Raw genomic sequence first — 21,671 nt, forward strand, 5'->3', positions numbered from 1 at the left:
ATTTTCTGTATCATACATAATAATAAGTTGAATATCGTTGAGTTTTAGACTGTTGATCAGACACAAGACATTTTGTCACCATGATTGTAAAAAATTATGATGGGGATTTTTCATTTTCTGACATAAATCAAATGATGAATCAAAAAAATAATTAGCCCTAGACATAAGGCATGTTTTGTTTTGTTTTTAAGAAGTAGAGGCTGTTATAACCAACTGCCGTTTCCTGACTGATGGGAAATAGAAAGAGGATAATGCATTAACCAGGTGAATAATATGCAGTTTATGAAAAACTAATCATGAGCTATAGTCAATATGTTACATGTCCAGCAAACATAAAATTACCACTAGACTATCCAGTAAATGGTCACAGCCACTCTGAAATGGTTCAAATGAGGTGAAAATAGGTCAGATTTGGAGCCGCTAGAGCACTGGGGGGACTATCGACCGATCTGTACTCGATTAGTTTTGTCTTCCTGAACAGACTTCGGTGTAAACTCAGAAAAATAGATCGAGCCATAACATCAATATTATCCATTCTGGTTTTAGTTTTGTTTAAAAAGGGTCATCACATGGACCGCGTGGCAAATTTTGGAAGTAAGTCTGAATCGTATCACACTTTTAATGTAACCCCTGATGTGTTTAAAGTCAACATCCGATCATTTTTCTCTGCTTATCTGCGGTTAGCCACATTAGCGTTAGCATTAGCACATAACGACAACTCTGCATGACAAAAACAAAATGGGTTATAATTAAATAAGTGTGTAGCTTACACGGTTTATCAAATGGTTTGTTGTGGAATGCATTTCAGACACACGCAAAGTATAACAGGGATAAGTTAGTTAAATCTACGTTAGCTTGTAGCTTAGCTTTGAGGTTACTGATAATTACAGCCTATTAATCACATTTAACTTAAAGCTCTTTTAATAGGCTCGTTTAAACCCTTTTTTATTGGTTAGTTTGTCTCCCTGAATTTAATAACGTTTATTATAGCAATAGCAAGTTCTTATGAAGTGTGTAAATATCCACCGTGAGTTTACTTGACCAACATTTGTATTTTAGATGATCCTTTTGATAAACCACCATGCAGAGGCTGCTCATCTTATCTAACGGAGCCCTACATCAAGTGTGCAGAATGTGGACCTTCACCGTTTTTACTCTGCCTCCAGGTAGTAAAGTTAAATATTCTGATGGCATTAAAGGACGGGTTCAACATTGTTCAAATTTGCCTTAAAACTACAGTCAGTTGCCCAAATGAACACTGACACATGCTTTTTCTGGCTGTAATAATTCCTTTAGTTTATTCTGACCATTAGAAGCTCCTTTCAAAATATTCTTACAATGGAAGTGATGGAGGACTAAATCCATAGGTCCTCCGCCTGTGCAAAAATGTATCTAAAAGTTTATCTACTATGAAGATTTAGCCATTCAAATTTAGTTGAATCAAGTAGATATCTTTCAACATTACAGTCTTTTTAGTGCCAAAGTCCCTCCTTTTTGTTACTATATTTCCACCACAGATCAACAGGGAAACACAAAGAGGGAATTTGCTGCAAAAAAGATTGCAGTTTTGTCAGATATCCACTTGAAATGACTAACTCAGACTGCTGAAGCCTCATATGAGCTTCACATAAACCTTTAAAAGCATTTTTGTACAAAATTGATGGGACACACTGTGGATTTTGGCCTTAATCACTTACATTGAAAGGACATTTGAAAGGGATCTTTTAAGGAATGATTACATCATTACAAAACCTGTTTCAGTGTTTAGTGGGGCACCTGACTGTGAAAACTATCCCTTTAAGCCTTTCTTGATTTCCAGACTACTCTGTCACTGTTCAGTCTGACTGCAATTTAACTTAATGGTTTTATTTCAGTGTTTCACCAGAGGATTTGAATACAAGAAGCATGAGAGTGATCACAAGTATGAAATCATGGTAAGTTAAATAAAACATGTATGCCTGTCATCAGTCTTTTTCACACAGACAGTTTCTACATGTAATCTCACACTTCACCTCTTCATACAGACATCAGACTTCCCTGTACTGGAGCCTGGATGGACGGCACAGGAAGAGATGGCCTTGTTGGAAGCAGTAATGGACTGTGGATTTGGAAACTGGTTAGTGTTAATGTTCTAATGGAGGCTTTTGACAGCCAGAAATCTACCCTTGTTTGACAATTTGCATTCACATTTCCTCCAAAAACTCAAAAAGTCATATTTCACCATCCTGGCAGAGACCTCTACTTGTGGACTATTACACCACTACTTTGACATATTTTTTTGATAATAATACATAGAGCTGTAACAATTAGTGTATTCATCGATTAGTTGTTAATTAAATGTAGTTAAATTGGCAGATGATTGACAAATTAATTGAAAAGCCAGAATTAAACAGCCCTAATGACACATACAGTATATTTATCAAAAAAAAATAAAGTACTGAGTGCAATCTTGCATTTAATTTTGAGCCCAATGTAACAACTCAATAACAACTTGTCACCATGAATGAACTGTTTAGATTATAGATCTAAATATAAAATGACATAAAATCAGTATGCTGGAACATTAAAAAAGAAGTCTCAAGATGAACCACATAAGCTTTGAAAGTAGTACAAGTCCTTCTCTAAATGTTCCTTATCATATAAATGATTTTGTGCCCTGAATTACATTTTTGGAAACGTCAAGTGAAACACTTTTCCACTTTTTATTTAGATGACTTATAGATGCTTACACAAACATTTACAGTGCACTGAACTGTTTGACGTATCTACAATATTTCCAACCCAGTGTGTTTAATGATAGACCTTTCTCACAAACTTTCTCTTAACTCTTCAAGTTTATTCACTAACTATCTATTTCTACTATTTCTCTCCTACAGGCAGGATGTGGCGTATCAGATGCGAACTAAAACCAAAGAGGAATGTGAGAGCCACTACATGAAGAATTTCATCAATAACCCGCTCTTCTCCTCCACGTTGCTCAGCTTACGGAAAGCTAAAGACTCTCGCTTTGCAGAGGGCGCGATTCCTTTCAAACGTCAGTAGCCACATTACCATCCCTCCTGCATTCTTATTCTTTTATAGGTGTTATAGTAGTTATTCTGTGATCATGTGTCTGTACAGCATTTAATATTAGTTGGATTGTGTATGTTTTATCACCTCCCAGCCTTGAATTTTGTCTGATTGATTTAAAACTATATTTAGATGAAGTTTTTAAAATGACTTTAGCACTGATTAACACCCCTAAAGAAGTCAGCAGAGAGATTTATATGCAAGAGAAAAATAAGTGAAATCTTACTTCAGGCTGGAAAGATGCTGGCTCGACAGTTGGACAGAAACAGTTGGATGAGTCAGGAACTTGTCTCGGCTCTTTTGGCTGAGTTCCTAGTTGGCTTCAGTTCTCTCTCTGTTGCAGTGTTTAAACATTTGGCAAAATCAGGACAGAGACAGAATTCTTTCTACATTTCTGAAATTTTCAAGGGCAAGAAGTTTGGGGGTGTCATTCTTTATTTGATGTCCATAAGTTTCAAAATGCTATTTATTAGCTTTATGCTTAATATTTAAAACACAATCATTTTGTTTCTTGAAAACAGCCACCGATGATCCCCCTCGGCCCACATTTGACTCTGTGCTGTCTCGAGACATGGCTGGATACATGCCTGCCAGAGCAGACTTCATGGAGGTGAGGGCATAGTATACTTTTATATTTTTCTTTGTGCTACCTTTTGTCAACTTTTAAAATGTACTTGCCTGACATAGAAAAAGCCGGTTGAGACATTTTTCATGAACAGATGGATGAAATGGCCTCTAGATTAAATGCTATTGAAATGGTGACTCATGCCATTGTTGCTGTCTCACAGTGAGTGACTCATCCCATTATTTGCTTTAACTCATAAAAATGTTCGAATATGAGCACTTATCTTGGATCATTGATCGGCTGCATGTGAACTTGAAAGATACCATTTGTGAAAATCTTTCGCCGTCTCGCCTAGGAGTTCGATAACTATGCAGAATGGGATTTGAAAGACATCGACTTTGTGGATGATGACTCAGACATCCTACGTGGTGGGTCCAATCTTAATAGTTTTTTGGGGTGTTTTTGATTAAATAGAAGATGAAAGTGAATGTGTCTTATCTTTAATTCTGTTATGCATATTCCTCTCTTTCAGCACTCAAGCTTTCAGTTGTTGACATATATCATTCAAGATTAAAGGAGAGACAGCGAAGGAAAAAGTAGGTCCTTTTTATTCATGAAATGATGAATTTACAGTATTTATTTAGTCAGCATCATGTAATGACCCCAGTCTGTCAGTAGATGGCATTGTGTGTTTCTATATTGGCTTTTTGGAGCCTAATTCCTATAGATCTTTTTTTGTTTGCTTTGAATAAATGCATTTAATACTGAATTAAAACTTTGTAGACAAATGGTTTTAAACCCCTGTATGCCCCTTCTTAATATTAATGAATTCACAGTGATAATATATTTACAAAGTCTAATCTAAATTTTAATTATTATTTTTGTTAAAAGCACTGAAACGACTGTCCTCAGAAACGTGGGTTGTAACAGTCAGCAGCGTGACTATAATTGCATATTTAAGTCTTTTTTCAATCTCTCATTACTAACCACGGGGAGTCATTCAGGTGTTACTTGCAAGCTGCAGGAACCTCTATTTATACCTTGAATATTTTTGGAAATGAGAAAATGTGTCTGTCCCCTGGTGAACAATGTGCATGCCAAACTATTTGACATTTTGCCAGTTTTAGGCTGGTATCCTCACTGTTTGGAAAATGTTTAAAAGCTTTTGAGCTATAGGCACATGTAGCACATGTTTGTATGTTACACATTTTGTTGAGGAAAAAATGATGAAAATAATATATGGACTATGAATTTTTGAACTTTAAACAATATCTGACTCAAATTTAAATATAATGAATTTTATTGAACCCTTTTCTCTCTTTTTGAACATGTTAATGAGTTAGTACATTATCTACACATCTCCGCCACCCTCGGTATGTCAGCGGTCTGTCTTGGACACACACAGTCAATTCTTGCTGTAATGCATCCATCACTAAATCAGCCCTAACGACCACATGCCATCTGATCATGGAAGAATGGCATGTCTGGCTGGAAAGGCATGTGTGTTTCTTAGCTCCCTCTTTTTTTTGCCCCCAGTTTATCACTCTTAACTTGTAGCTTGTCAGAGAGGCTTCAGGCTCATGATACAGGCCAAGACGGGCCAACCCAACAGACCCTTTCAAGCAGTTTGACTTGACATTCAGACCAAAACTATTCAATATATTACTGAATTATAAAATACCATGATGATTTAGCAAAGGCACAGGAATCAGAATATTAATTTGCATAGTAATAAATCTAAATCTTTATTTCCTTCAGGATTATCCGAGACCACGGACTGATCAACTTGCGGAAATTCCAGAGTGAGTCCTCTTCTGATATTCTCACAGGCTCAGCTGTGACAGTATTCACGGCAGCTCGGAGAGGCATCTAAAATATACCAGCCAAATTGCTGCAGTGGGTTTCAATGGATGCACGCAAACAGTTCCAGTGTTATAACCACTGTTAACCTCTGGCCTCCTCGGGTTGCTTGAAGTGTGGCAACTGACGGAGCTCGTATTTACGATCAAGACTGCGAATAGTTTAGGGGGGCTGTGTGCCAGAGTGTGCCGTGGCTTAATTGCTTTACTATGAATAGATCCCCAAGCGATGTGATGTGCGTAGCTGCCATAATGACTGAAATGCAGGGGGCTTCATTTATTGATCCACCTGTCACAGGTTGGATTTCAGCAAGCTCAGTAATGTAATTCTTTGCGTCTCTCGGGTTGATGCATAGAGGTCAGACAGGCAGTGGGGGACCGCTATGAATGGATTTGTCCAATTAAATCCTCCTTTTTTTGTTGGAGATATGACGATAGACCACCCAGCCCGTCACCATATCTCCACGTGTTGCTCTGTGAAATTGGCTGTGTTTTGGGAGTTGAAGAGTTCTCCCCTCATGTTTTATTTATGCATCCTCCAGCCTCCAGTTAGCCCTCCTCTCCCTCCTTTCCCTTATCTCTCCAGTCTTTCAAGACAAAAGGGAACTCAGAGTAGCTGTAGAGCTGCAGACTGGTTGTCATGGAGACTGTCAAAGAGTGTGTGTGTGTGTGTGTGTCTGTGTGTGTCTGTGTGTGTGTGTGTGTGTGTGTGTGTGTGTGTGTGTGTGTGTGTGTCTGTGTGTGTGTGTGTGTGTGTGTGTGGTGCAATAATGGAAGCAGTATCCAAGCCCGAGAGCCTGTCAGTAACTACTGGAGGCAGATTGACCAGTGTTGTCATTACAGGGCAGCGGTCTGTCTGAAGTCATGTAAGGGTTGTTATATTAAATGATTCAAGTCTGTGTTTTCTTGCTGTTGCCTTTGTTTGCAGTCCGTGTTTGTGTGCCAGTATGGAGCCACGCAGAGGTCCAATGTTGATGTCCCCATAGAGATACGGACTTAACAGTGTTGTGTGTGTGTGTCCACTATTTTTCCATGACTTCATGTGCTTAGTAGCACAGGATAGCAGATGCTAATTAGCGCTCACACACAAAGGAGCCCAATGAGGGAACTTAACCAACACACACATTCTCTCCTCTCACACCCCCATAACAGCTTTCCTCTATGGCTTTGACACTCGTCCGTTACTCAGCAACACAGGCACATTGAGACGAACACAACAAGCTCTTCAGACTGTGTATGCTTGTAGAGCGAGTTAAGTGGTGGTGAATACACATCAGTGGAGCATTGCTGTGACCAATCTCTGGGAGTGGTGCAGCAGGTTGTTTGGATCTGGTGGTCTAATACATTTCCCTGTTGTGCTCTTAAACCAGACTCTGTAAAAGGGTAAAAAAAAACAAAAAACTGACAAACAAAACAGAAACAAAACTGCCTCTGACTTGCACTGAAATCGCTGTTAGAATGGTAGCAGCCCTGTTCTCTACAAAGACACATCAATGCGGATATCGGATATCGGTCCAATACTGCTTTAAATAGCTGGATCAGGTATCAGTAAAAAGGGCTAACCTGATATTGGATACTTTTTTTTTTTTTAATGAATAACAATTCAGTACATTTATATCTATGTAATTGTTACATCTTGTTTTACGAAATTAGAAAAGCAATGTTTAGGTCAAGTCAAGCCAGTCTCTTCCACACAGTGAGGCATATAACTTATTAATTGGTACACACTGGTATCAGATCAGTACTCTGTATTGGCCGATATCTTAAACCCAGGTATCGGTATCAAGACAGAAAATGTTGGATCGTTGCAAGAAGATATCAGATTTTGAGAATCAGGCCTTATTTACCAAAAACAAGTATTGTATGTTAGGAGTGTGCCTTGGTGCAGGTGTCAATACACAAAGAATAAATGATAATGCATATTGTGAATAATACCATTAGATTAAAACTGGAATTTAAACATAGAAATATACCAAAAACCAACATATACAACATACGTTTGCAGGAAGAGTAACATTAGATCCAATATATTAAATATTCAGTAAATAAGGTGCAAACATACTAGCAGTGTTGAAAGATAAGAGCAGTGGAATCAGTGGTTTGTGTCATATATACACATCCTTACAGTTCCTCTGTAACTAAAAGATACAAACTCTCCTTTCACAGTAGCTTCAATAATAATGCAGTGCAGCCACAGAATGATAGATGCTTGTAATATTGATATGTGTGTTTTATGTAGTGTTGAATCAGAGCAACATGTTAATGTTCTTTGATGATTATCATAAGAAAAGGAAATTACAGCACTCCTATAATGCACAAAATAAATCTGATGATGTCTAAAAGTGTGTAAGGGGGTGGATTTTTCTTTCATATTTCTGTGTTATATTTGTTTATATCCGCTGCCTACTCACTTCTCTTCTCTCTCTTCTTACAGTGCTGGAGCGATGCTACCCAAAGGAGGTGCAGGAGCTGTATGACGCCATGAGACGGTTTGCCAGAGTGGTTGGACCAATTGAACATGACAAATTCATCGAAAGTCACGCATGTTAGTATTTGGCTGATTACATGGACGGGCTCTGTGAAAGTGTGCATCAGTCACAAACAGAAAATCAATTTACCTAGTTCTTGCGGAACAGCTTGAGAGAGAAAGAGATATTTTTTTTGTGAGAAAGATAATTTGTGCAGAATGGTGAGAAATTAACAAAGAAGATATATTCTAAATGTCTGCAACTGTATTGCAGCTAAGCACCATTCGTCCAGAGCATTTTCTCTCATTTGTTGTTTTGATGATGAGATGTCTCATACATTGGCCCAACGTCGCCAATATATGTTGACAATTCAGGTTTTTCCATGAATGTGAGTATGAATAGGCATTGATGGCTGAAAATGTGCATGAACTCTCTATAGAACTACATGGTGTGAATGCTTAGTCATTGTGTTAGATGTTGAGACGGGTGAGACTTTACGAGCCACACAGTTCAGGTCAGTCTCTTTGAAACACTGGGTACAGACTTGCCTTTAACTGTCTTTATCTCTTTTTTCTTCCAGTGGAGTTTGAGCTGAGGAGAGAGATCCGCAGGCTGCAGGAGTACAGGAAAGCAGGGATCAAATCGTTCTGCAGTGAGTCTAGCCTGACCTTTCTCACTCCATTGCTCGCCAAAGCTTAATTTCAAAGTTGCATGACTAAGCAGAGAACTCAATTTATATTCAAACTTGAGCAATGCTGCACTCTTTGTTTTGACTTTGGCATCACAATGTGGTAATCATTATTATTTGTAGCTGCAGCAGTAGCACCGTCTGTCAGACATCAGTTGTTTTGCTGTCTTTGGATCATTTTTGAAATCATATTTGGCTAGTTTGTTAATCCAGACACATGAAGGAAATCTCAGCTGAATATTTAGGGACCGAGTCGAAAGGCACTGACAACCCTGACCCAAATCCAACAGGAAGTGCACATTTTGCCTTTTAGATGTATGATTTTTGACTCTTACAAACGTTATCCTGTCCGAGGGCGTTCATCGTGGCGGCTTCAAACTTAAATAGCTGACTTAGCACACCCTGCTGAAAGTTCTGAACAACTTTTTCATTACTTGTCCGGTTTGGATTTTAGAAGCTCTCAAAGGTCAAGTGCCCAAAAACCCTCGCCAAAACGCTCCCATAGACAATGAATGGGAGGAGAGTCTAATGCCACTTTGACCCTAAATTTGACCACCTAAACATGCTCCAGGACTGACCAAATTTACCATGCACATCAGGTCATTAATTTGATAAAATGGAAAAATTAACCCCAACTGCCAAAAACCCTTAGACAGCCACTACACCTGATAGGAATGTCGTAGAAAGATCAAACCAAAACTCAATTGTTTGTCTTATCAAGACCTACAAATCACGCACTGACACCCCTGACCTAAATCCAACAGGAAGTGCACAACTTGCCCGTAAATGTAGGAATATTGCCGATTTTTCAGGCTTTTCAAAATATATATATTATTCCTGCATACTTTCAGCTGCAGACTCCACCAAACGTCAAAATGTAGCCACAAGTCTCATCTATAGATGTGTGTAATTTGGAAATATAGAAATATATATTTGTGTTTCTAATTTTGACCATGTTTACTTCTATACCTATTTCTGTGTCATCGTGATGACTAGTTTGTTCTAACAAGTTACAGTTTCAGAGGATTGCAGTAGATATTGAAGTCAAGCAGTCAATCCAGATTAATTCGTGCTCTGCAGTCATCCAGATTCATTTGTGGTCTCAGTGTGCCACCCAGTGGAGAAAACTTGTATAGATTCATGATACCTGATAAGGAAAAGGCGCCTCAGTTTTCTGTTTCTAGTTCAAGTTTATTGACTGTATTATTATTATTATTATGTTTTTAGGTATCTGTGCAGTCTGTCAACTATTTCACTGACATTGCTGTCAAAGCCTAGATCAAACACAAATTACAAGAGCATGACCTGCAAACATATCTACAGGTTTCACTGGAAATAAGTTCCTCTCCTGTTTGACTCATCAAAGTGTTGGCAGTTCATTTCAGTTGCTCAGTCTAAATGTCTACACAGACAGACAGAGGGAGAAAGAGAGAGAGAGAGAGAGAGAGAGTGTGTGTGTGTCTGTGTGTGTCTGTGTGTGTATATATGTGTGAGTGTTTGTGTGTGTTTGTGTGTGTGTGTGTGTGTAATGTATATCTACTTATTGCAGTGTCCGATAAATGCCCGGGTCGGAAAACAGAAACCTTTCCACTTCGCCATGGCCCGACGTGCGCAAGGGTGCGAGGTCCCGCCCAACACTGCTTGCAGCTTTAATTTATTTAGTGGCTATATTTTAAAACTGGCTTTCTGCCGTTCTTGGAATGATATTAGAGAATGACTGGCATAATTAATAAAATATTTAAGTATCCCTTTTGCATACAGTAAGGTTTTATCTCAGTAAATTAAGCTTATTATAACAGATGTGTCACCTTCAGAGTTACTTTACTAAACAAACATATTGCTTATATGTCCCCAGGCCTCCTAATTTCATATGACATTGCATTAACATCATAACAGCTGCACTTTTCTTTTTTCTTTTTTTTTTTACTGGCAGCATTTTGAAACCTTCCTTGTGATGTTTCTTTTGACCTCTGTGTAATTGCGGTCAGGTGCCAAGGTGTACGAGCGAGTGAAGCGAATGCGGGATGAAGAGCGGAGGAAGAGGACGATGTTGTGCGACGTGCTGCAGTACATCCAGGATGGCAGAGCCTGCCAGCAGTGGCTCAGCAAACAGGCTGCAATGTGAGACTCCCAAGCTTTCCTCCTTGTTACCCAGGGTGTAATAGAAGGGCTCGTGAAGTCGTCCTCCCCGGAGATGCTGACCTCTGTCATCACACTCGGCACCAGGCATGCTGAGATGAATCGAGCCGACGTTTGTGTTACTGTGTATCTCTCCACCACCTCAGTCTCTTCAGTATTTTTAGTCTTTTTAATGGGCCACTGCTTTTCAGTTTGAGTGTTTTCCAAGTTCTTCTAATTATTCTATAATATTTCTATTTTAGAAGATCTTGAATGTGAATGATTCATCATTTTTGGATGACGATAATAGTTAACAAAGCCTAGAAATTGTGTGTGTGTGTGTGTGTGTGTGTGTGTGTGTGTGTGTGTGTGTGTGTGTGTGTGTGTGTGTGTGTGTGTGTGTGTGTGTGTGTGTGTGTGTGTGTGTGTGTGTGTCTCTGTGGTGATGCTAACGCTTTTTTTCCCACTGATTACAGAGATGCTGGCATCACTCCAGCTGTCACAACGATCACAGTTTCAGGTAGGAAGACTCTGTACTCTCTCCTCTCTGTCGTCTTAGCATGGCCCCAGGCACAGTCACATTAATGCAGATGCTTCTCCATAAATACACTCGAAAAATAGGCCCTACATGCATATTTATCTAGCTGTTTTCCCCTTTCAAATTAGCTGCCTTTCCTTAACCTCCAGAGCACAAATGGGACGCTCACTACCACACGATTTACACAGTTTGCACACTGTAAATATTTGTACCCCTGTGTCTTTCTGCAAAGGAATTAACTGCAAGTTATCAGCCTGTTATTATGTTATTTGAACTGTATACCAACAATGGTGCTTGCATATCTGACTGTTGTGGAATTCTTGCTCCACAGCAACAGGTAGGCGAAGCGCCCCTCCCCTCAACCTGACTGGACTCCCGGGAACAGAGAAGCTTAACGAGCGAGAAAAAGAGGTAGTGCTTTCATTTATCTGCGTTTAAGGGTCCACCCAGACAGACTGAAGCGTTAGTATATTCCAGATGTGTTGTGTGACCATGTATGTTCATAACCGTCTGTGAACGATAAGCAAAAGGCAGCTATCTCTCTCCAAGAACTCAGAGTCAGATTTACTGAGGCTCTTGCATCTGGTCTCTCTTGAAAAATAGATTTTAATCTCAATAAGATTTTTTTTACCAGGTTAAATAAAGAAAGGAGAGCAGAAGTTCATTAGTATAGAAAAATATCTGCCTCTGAAAAGCAGGTGTAGAAATAGGGCAGATGAGATTTACACAAGCCGCAATTTAAGTTTTGCTTGGAAAAGAAACTTTATTATAGAGCAGACATGGAGTGATTACTCCCCAAAATATCTAGTATTTGTTATCTACAAATAATATAACTTAATGTTGTCCTAGTAAAGTTCAATGCAAATTGTATGCAGCATACATTTGCACTGCATCGTGTTCTTTGTAAATCTTACCGTCTTTTGAGTGTCTTTGTGTTCTTGATAGAAGAAAACATACAAATAGTTATAATGGCGCTCACTCTCAGCCAGTCTCTCTCTTAAGGTATTCATGGTGTGGCATTCAAAAGACACATAAAGTGTTTGTATGAATGATAAAAAAGCTTCTCGTATCCTCTCTCAAAAAGTGATTCACTCTCGGCATGATCGGACAAGCACTTTATTTGAAGCACACTGAAGGCTTTTAACAGGATGTGGTGTATCTGTATGTCAAAATACTGCTTTCTCTTTATAACCTTTACTTTTTTTGTGTGTTTGTAGCTATGCCAGGTGGTGCGGTTGGTGCCGGGGGCCTACCTGGAATATAAGCAAGCCTTGCTGAATGAGTGCAAACGGCAGGGTGGGCTGCGGCTGGCACAGGCCCGAGCACTGATCAAAATTGATGTCAACAAGACACGCAAAATCTATGATTTCCTAATCAAGGAGGGCTACATCACGAAAGCCTAAGAACATTTGATTTGACCACAGAGGAGAGTGGATTGTGGTCAGGAATTCGTTTTACTTTAATCCTGTAACTTTGTAAGCCTGTGTATTGTAAGAGGTTCAGATAGTTGCTGCTCATTTGAGATATTTTAACATTTGTAAGGTCCTGTTCTGTTTTGAGTCTTAAATGTATGAAAATGACAAATGTCTTTGTATAATTCTCTGTCAGATGAACAGGGGCTCGTATTAAAATGAGAATGTATTTATTTCTTCTGTCATAAAATGTTTATGACTTGGTGTGTATATTTTAACTTGAACTGACTTGACTAGTTTTGCATAATTTACTTGAAATTAATTGATACTTAACTGTCAATTCATAGAACATTTTGCATAATTATGAAGGGAATGAACAGGGAATTCAACTGGGACCCATTTAATTAATTACTCCCAAATTAATTAATACTGTAACCATAGACTCTCTTAGTCATTGCTCAACTCAACATGGAGAAATTGAATTGATCCTGTGTAGCTCTAATAACAGCTTTAAACATAACAGCAGCAAGTTGCAGACATGTGTTTTCCTGTACCAAGTAAATTATCAAGGATTCCCCACTATGAATGACAATTACATTTTTCCAGATGATGGATGATCCACATGCACATTCACATCTCACAGCAGACTTGTAAAATCCAGCCTGATCAACAGTCTTGTCAGCGTTTTTGAATGACCACTGACATTGACACAGACAGTGGAATCAGTGACTCGATCTCTCCTGTCTCCATCTGTTGATGTGTGGGCCCAGTGTGACGTGGGAGAACTGTGATTAATGTAACACAGGCAGGCAGGAGGCCACCGGCCTCTGACAGGCTTATCGGAGCAAAGAGCAGCTGCCGCATCAACCTCAGCTAACAGCCTGATTATAACAGCAGATTCAACCTTTTATGATAAGGGTGAGGCAGCTGTGGAGGAGCGTCTGAACTGCAATGCAGGGATTGAATCAGGATTTAAAGAGGATGTGAAAGACAAGAAATTCTGAGGTTTTTTTATGCCTCCATGTGTCTCATCAAATCAAGGTTCCAAACCAAATGCAAAGCAGCAGAGTGAAATTGCTCCTTTCATTTTTATTCACTTCACAGGATCTAGTTTTCCTCATGTCACACTTGCTGTCTTTACCCAGCCGTCTGTTCCAACCAGCCTCAACAAACCAGGCTTTGATCTATCCACACTCACCCTTTAATTTTCTGTTTAAATCTTGAGCTCTTATGCCTGCAAATAGTAGCGATCGGTGTTCAGTCTGTGGTTGAAGCAGATGAACAAATGTCACTTGAATTTTCTCCAAAACTTCTCATTGACTAAAAAGATAACCTATCACTGAGGATAAAGCCACCTCTCAGTTTTTCAAGAATAATGAAACATACAATCACTACCCCTTGCTTCATTATGTGTTGGAGCTCATTTATCGTGGGGTGGGGGTTTCTAACTCAACTTCACCTAAATGCAAAGTGCATGGAAATCAGAAATCAGTCTTAAAGGATCAAAACCCAGCTTCATTTGTATATAGATGTATATATAATATATATAAAATATATAATTGTAGAGAAAAAGTAATTAGAAAAATATTATTGTGGAACATAAATGAAGTTTTAAAACACAACTGCAAAAAGTAATTAATTGAGTATTTCTCACGCCTTTTGGAAATGAATGGATGAGGTTAAAATATCTTTCTCCTCAACAAATTGACATTGCCACCTTCTTGAAGCTACGGTGGGCTTAATCACCCCTGATTATGGCCAGCATCAGTCTACAATTAAATCATCCTTGATAATACAAGTGTTGTATTCAGTTAATGCTTAATGTAACTTAGGCTCAGTGTGTTCTTGGGGAACAGTGTTTTTTCCCTTTAGTTCAGCTTCCTCAGCTGCAGAGGCCAGGTCTGGGTCAAGCTGAGCTGGCTGAGTGTTATATTAGTCTCGACAGCTTTATTTGTTTCTCCAAGGACATGTGGGCTTCAGTCTGTGATTTGCTTTGTATCTCCTCTCACTTGGGGAGGATGAGAGCTGAATGCCCAAACTGAGAAATGATAGGAGATATATTTTTTTCAGAATCAGCTGCAACAAGTTTGCAATTCATCAAGTGCATTAAAATAAAAGACATAATCAAGACAAAATTATTTTTTTACAGAATCTCTGTACAGAATATGTTTTATTGCCAGTCTTGAAGTCCAGAGGAAACTGCATTGCCAGAGCATCTAATTTCAATATCTTGGTGTATTTCCAAGTAAAAGAGGATAGACAAGTAGGACATAATGTTGGAGAGAATTTGATTTGAACGTTGAAAAAGAGAGCGTGTCACAACAAACATAAACTCTGGGCCACAAAAATTTGAAGATTGTTGACCGTCATATTATTGGCTGAAATTGGTTGGTTCAAGCCCACGTTAGGGCTGTCTCAGACAAAAGATGACCAACGTGAAAGTAATGTGGCAATGTCTTTGGTCATGGCTCTAACACAGTGGTCCTACATCACACTGTAAGCCATACAACCAAGGATAGCCTGGGACAAAATTCTGATAGCAGTGTCAGAAATTTAGGATAAACATGTCACAATGTGACTGCTTTTATGACATACAGTACGTCTATTAAGCAGCCTATTGGAATTCAACAGGAAATGATACACTGATCAACATGGCACTTTAATGCTAAACCCAATGATAGAGATAAAATGAGCGAAATGTTGGGATTCCAACAAAGAAGAGAATCTTGAGTTGTGGCAACCGAAGCCTTGTTTGTATGTTATGTCTTCCAGTTGTTAGAAGACCAATGCTTAGCTTCATTGTTTACCACTATAGCAGCCCTGATGACATTGTCTTGTATATTGACTTACAAGCCTATGATTAAGTAGGTGTGATTATTGTACAGTCTACATACATCAAACTTGATGTCACAACTAAGGTCATTACATAAATGTCACACAGTGTTGTTTGCAATAGATTAACAAGACTGCTGAAATCCCACAGTCTGTAGGTGTCATGTTTGGATTTTGATATAAGAATACAAAGAAATTGGATTTATTGATTGATTTTTGTTTTTTTGGCATATATTGTTAAATAGTCCAGGTATGTGACCTTAAGGGGTTGAGAGACCCTTTTTAATTTCATCTTGACATTAATGTGTTGCAACAAGCTGATCAGACTCACCTACAGATGTTGTAGCGTGGTCCTTGTAAGGTCTGTGTTGTAGTGGCAGGGGTAGCAGATGCAGCAGATGTTCGTGCCAACGCTCTGCATGTGTGCAGAGATGCAGCATTTCTCAACCCACACACACACACACTGCCTTCTCAGACATACTATTTTCCTCCTGCTTTCACTGCCTTGTCTCAGGCTCCCCACAAAGGTAAATTGATGCTGACTTCCTTTAGGAGGAAACTCGTGTATTGGTGTTGATCTAATAAACATCACAAACTGAGAGAGAGACTCAAACAGGCACATTCCAACAGTTTGAAAACCTGTACACTCTTGCTTGCTATTTGAAAATCAAAAACACACTTCACAAGAAAGATAGATAATGGAACCTCAAAAACTGATACTAATCTGCATCAGGATTAATTATTTTCCATCATTTGAAAGACTGAATACAGAAAAGAAAGAAGGAAGAGGAAATGATGTGATTTCTAGTGAGATATGTTAATTTGCTGTCAAATATATTTCTATTTCTAAGTGATTAAAGTATCAAGACAAGATCTGTCATCAAGCTATTTTTTATTACAAAAGTAGGCTTCCATGTTTTTGGAAATTAAAAACACATCTCTCCTGAGAAAAATCGATCCATTAGTTTTAGAGCTTCTCCACGGCAGGTGTCTTATTGATTTTTTACTGCTGCTATTCAGGGAAAAAGGACAAAAGATGTCTCCCACATCTTTGCTCTTTGTTGTTGTAACCCTCTTTAAAAGGACAAACTCCAGCTACAGGTGTTATGCTGAGTTCTGTCTGCCTGCCAAGAATTGCATGCACCTCACGGGAGAGCACACATCTAAAGGGAAAACTACCAGACATTGTAATGATTTTTAGGGCAAAGTACCATTTAAAGGTAATACCCTATAATCTTCTTTGTCAGGTTTATCAGTGATGACAAATGATCTGAAGTGTACAATTTTTGACCAATGTTTTATTAGACTCAGTACTAGCATTTCCTTGATACAATTACTCTGGAATGTACAAGGTTGCCTGATCTCTCATTGATTTTAGAAGCAAACTCTGGTGTTTTTTGTTGATGTGTTTTACACCTAGGATTTCATAGATTTCAGATAGTTATACTAAAATGAGATTTTTAAATGCAGAAAAAAATGAATGTGGGGTTTCAAATTCACCCTGTCAAAGCTAATCAAATAAAGTATATGCTGATAAAACCATTTAAGTCCTATCAAACTTTGATTTGAAGTGTCGTTACTGAGTGTTAAGGGGAGCATGCATTATTCGGCAGCCGAGTATTACCTCCTCTATAATTTCAGCTTAGATTCATTATTGAATGTATAAAACTCACAGTGTCGAGCAAAAGCCTGCTCAGAACTATATCCCCTCCTTTCTAAGACCAGGTGAGTGTTACATGTTTGCACCCATCCCCCACTCCCCTTCTCTCATACATGGATATATTTAAATGTGTATATATATATATATATTGGCCATTATTGCGAGGTAGTGATTAACACAGAGGTGGACTCATCAACTCAAGAGGTTACCTTGGCAACCAGGTCTGTAGCATACAGAGGTCTGAAAGACGGATTGGCTGTGGAGAGGCGGAGCAGCTCTGTGGAGAAAAAAAAACACACACACACTAACCTGTTTACCTAGGTCACTTCTGGGGACATTACATAGACTTATATCCATTTCCTGGAGATTTATCCTGACCCTAACCTTAACTCCTACTTGCCTAACCATAACCCTTATCCTAACCATAACCACTAACCCAAAAATCTGCTTCTTCCCGATTGGGGACATCACTTTTGTCCACAATTGGACAAACTGTCCCCAATTAACTGGTCTTGAGTATATGTGTCCCTGAAAGTAGGCTAAGTCAGACCACACACACACACAAATATACACACACATTTGCCCTGTTGCTCATGCTCATCTGCTGGGCTGAGGAGTCGTGACTAACCAAAGCAGAGCACGGAACTGAAGTCTCATCCCCCCACCCATCTGTCTACGTGCTTCTTCTCACTGACTCGCTATCATGAAAGAAAGACTGTCAGTAAATGTATGCCGTTCAGCACTAAATAAGACATAATATTGGAAAAAGATGCAATAGTTTCACAGTATTTTTTTCCCATGGCAACAAAACGTGTGCCATCTCCTCTGGTGGAGTCAGATGCTGCTGAGGCATCTCAGGTCTTGTTACTTATTGCACAGCAGAAAATGTGTTTGTTTGATGTCAGAGCAGCACCGATCAGAGTGACAGGGAGGCTCCATGCTGCGCTCAGACACCTCGCTGATCTCACATGTTGCCACAGCAAACACTTAGATCCCATGTCTATTTACCACTGTCACAGCTGGAGCGATGGTGCCGCCTGTGGGATCAGCAGTAACTTTATTTAGACCTCCATACCCAGCCTGCGAGCCAGGTCTAAACATCTCCATCACCACTGACCACAGAACACTTTCCATTCTCCTCATCTTACCCCAGCACAGACATCTTAAGCTGGGATCATTTTTGAGATTTACAGTGCATCTTCACACACTTAGGTATACACACTTTGGTCATTCATCATCTTATTAGCAGAAGACATAGATACTCTGATAATCTGCTGAAGCTTTCATCACACATTCTTCCAGCCGGACTCTTAACTTGTCAAAGAAGCGTCCGACTGCATTCATGCTCATGAGGCTTTACTTCTAGTGTGAGGAGAAGAAAGTAAAGATCTTGCCTAAAAGACACGGAGAAGCAAAAATCCCTGGGGAACAGTCTGGTCTTTCTCAGCTTGTGCCAGTACTTCCAGATACCACGCATGTTTTTCTGCTTCACTTCTCACATCAGGACTCTGAAATGTGCTCACAGTCATCTTCAGCATTCTCCCTGAATGATTTCAGCAGCCTGAATGGGATCACTGCCCTAATAATTTGTTATTTGGATTGACAGATCTCTGCTGGCGCTCAGAAAGTGTAAATAAGTCACCATAACTGAACAGCACAGGTTATTGAGTGTCCACATGTTTGAGTGATGTGCAAAGGATTTCTCGGTTGAATCACAGTGGCACTGTCAAGCCCATCAGTTATCTAGTGTTACAGGCGGTCAGGGTTAATCAATGTCACTACCGGCTCATTCAGAGCAGACATGCTCCTTCAGAACATGGCTGCAGGTGCTTGTTATTACGGTGATGGTGTCACTGTAAATTTTCAGCCTCCGCTGCAGACTGCAGAGCCATATTAAACAGGAGCGTCCTCCCAGAATGCCTCTGACTCATCTGACATTTCAGTTTGATTCTGAACCCCAGTCCCTGTCTCTGCAGCCCGCAGCTCTACCTCTCCATTTCTATCTCTCTATCCATCTTTTCACTGTTCTTATTCAAGGTTACCACTTCTCTAACATCTATCATCCTTTTTTACTTCTTGCTCTTTCCGTTCACAGACCTTTTGTGTCACCATTTCCTCCTCTCGTTAAACATTCATCAGGTGAATTTCAATCACCATTGGCACACGGCACAGAGTCTTATCTTCCTTCCATTCTTATCCTATAAGATGATGCACACAGCATTTCAAGTGCAGGGTCAAAAATCGGTGTCAACAATGGGTGTCAGTGTGTCTTTTTCTTTCTTCATGGCAAAGAAACAGTCACTGTTGCAGTGGTTTTTTGTGGTTACTCCGCCTGGTTGCTGCTGTTTATTTCCAATTGATTGAATTTGGAATGTAATTAGGAGTGACTGAGGCAGGGGCCATGGGTTTATGGATAGCAATAATATCTCCCCCAGGAGCCCTTTCAAATAGGATTCACTTTGGAAGACATGTCTAATTATGGCTTTGTACACGGATATATTCACTAAGGGCTGCACAGAAAGCCCTGCAGATGCAGCTGCAGTCTTGAAGGTCTCTGAGCTGTGGCCATAGATGGTCAGAATGTCCAATGTATTGAGCACTGCTTGCATATCAGACTGTTTCTTCCAGGCTAAGGCATAATGAGATTTGAAATAACAGACCAAAAGAACAGACAGTATATTTGTTTTCCATATATGCCTGTAGCCCACACTGCAAGGGCAACATTTAAATTGGTAATGTGTGTTTGTGTGTGTGCATGTGTGTGTGTTAAACAAGTGCATAAAATTAGATTTGAAGTCAGCAGCATAGTGAAATGGAAACATTTTGCCTGAGCCACTGAGGGATGTGATACTACATCGTTTATTGCTTCTCCAACTCTAAGTTTGGTCTCTGGGTTTTATGAGTTCAAGACCTGCAACGTGATCACATAGATCACTGCATGCATTCAAATAAACAGTTCACGTTGTGTTTGAAGCTTCTGTGTCAGGTGTTCCTCCCTGCTCACTTATGTAGCATAGCTGTCTATATACTGGGGGGTGTCAGGCTTAGGAAAAAAGATTAGGAAACATAACACAGTAGTGTCAGCAAGGCTTAGTGCATGGCCCAACTTGAACCATTGGAAATCATTGACTATTGGGAGTTCATGTCTACACTGTATGTCACATTACAAGATAGAGCTGAACTGCAAATTAATTCTGTCAACATAACTTTGTTTATACATTAATCAATAGACCATCATTTATGTATCTGTCAAAAAAATGAATGCACATCATATTTTTTTTCAAAGAAGAAATCATAATACAATTGGAATGCAAGGCTTTAGCTACCATTTAGAGCACTGAGGTCAGATGATGATAGAACAACATGTAGATGAGTTTACATTGCATGATTAAACATGTATTACTCTGGTTAAAGATCAGATACAGACATTAAAACAGAAAGACCTACTCAGCTTTGAATTATAATTTGCATCTAATATGTTTTTTTCCCATTAATTGGTTCAATTACCTTGTTAAAAATTTGTGTATCTACTCTAAAAAAAATCCAGAATCTATGAAAATGCAAACATTTTTCATTTCAAAAGTTTATCTGCTGGACAGAAGATGTTTCCTACTTCATTTTAAAGTACATTCTCAGTGTTTATGCACGGAGGTATCAAGTTTCACATCACCCTACTGATAGGCTTTTGTTCAGATTGTATGCTCTCGTGACATATGGCATCAGAAACCTTTTGAGGAAAACAACGGTTCTCTTGTTTAGATGTTGGGAGAGAGCCACCGAGATTGCATTTCAGTCTGACTTTGATGGTCCTGCCAGTGGACAAGAGGTTTGTTTGTTCTTTAGTTGCATCTCTCCAATAGTTTTCAGCTTTGTACTTTAAGGGAGTGCATGATCCTCCCACCGCTTTCTGTATGAGGAGTAATCTGTGCCTTGACAATGGGACAAGCCTGTGGTTGTGTGTGTAAGATGATTTTCACCCCACATATTTACATTCACTACATCTGAACATTGAACATGAAAAAACTATGCTGCGTCCGTATTTTTATAGTACATACATTTAACCAGAGGTATAACTTGGGAAATGTGTTTAAAATTTATTCATTTATTTATAATTGTGCAGCATTTTTCAACAAAGGGCCTGAATTACTAAGATCCCAAATAGTGGGTACTAAATTGTGTGCACAGTGCAATAGATTTGTTTGCGTGTGTTTTGCGGGTGATCTACTAAGAATAACTGCGTAAATAAAACAGGTGCAACAGGGTGCAGACAGCAGTATTTAAATGAGGGTTTTGTGTGTCTTAATGGAGAGTTTGGACGAGCAGAAAGCTGCAAGCGCAAAATAAAATGTGATCAGGTTTTAGTGAAAAAGGTTAATAAATATATTGAGTTATAACAAAAACAAGTATTACCATATGGGAGATTATTTGTGAAGAAGTCAATGCTGTTAGTAAAACCAAAAAT

The 21,671-nt window shown here is 39.2% G+C and overlaps 1 protein-coding gene across 1 annotated transcript; it reads left to right on the forward strand.

The window, feature by feature from the left end:
• Positions 1 to 447: 447 nt before the first annotated feature.
• On the forward strand, positions 448 to 12,976 carry tada2a (transcriptional adaptor 2A). Its single transcript, XM_053320756.1, has 15 exons — positions 448 to 594; positions 1,060 to 1,166; positions 1,875 to 1,934; positions 2,025 to 2,116; positions 2,877 to 3,034; positions 3,591 to 3,679; positions 3,990 to 4,062; positions 4,167 to 4,230; positions 5,393 to 5,436; positions 7,928 to 8,038; positions 8,542 to 8,613; positions 10,638 to 10,770; positions 11,244 to 11,287; positions 11,637 to 11,716; positions 12,523 to 12,976. Exons 1-15 carry the CDS (start codon positions 570 to 572, stop codon positions 12,706 to 12,708), a joined length of 1,338 nt encoding a protein of 445 aa, XP_053176731.1. The 5' UTR covers positions 448 to 569; the 3' UTR covers positions 12,709 to 12,976.
• Positions 12,977 to 21,671: the final 8,695 nt, after the last annotated feature.

The sequence above is a fragment of the Scomber japonicus genome, chromosome 6 (assembly GCF_027409825.1).
Source record: "Scomber japonicus isolate fScoJap1 chromosome 6, fScoJap1.pri, whole genome shotgun sequence".
NCBI classification, from domain to species: Eukaryota; Metazoa; Chordata; class Actinopteri; order Scombriformes; family Scombridae; genus Scomber; species Scomber japonicus.

What these genes read in the sequence shown, in the direction of transcription:
- tada2a (XM_053320756.1), top strand. Translation starts at nt 570, where the DNA reads ATGGACCGCGTGGCAAATTTTGGAA. An exon ending in CCGCGTGGCAAATTTTGGAA is followed by an intron (nt 595 to 1,059) that starts GTAAGTCTGAAT and finishes TTTGTATTTTAG; the next exon opens with ATGATCCTTTTGATAAACCA. An exon ending in TTAACGAGCGAGAAAAAGAG is followed by an intron (nt 11,717 to 12,522) that starts GTAGTGCTTTCA and finishes GTGTGTTTGTAG; the next exon opens with CTATGCCAGGTGGTGCGGTT.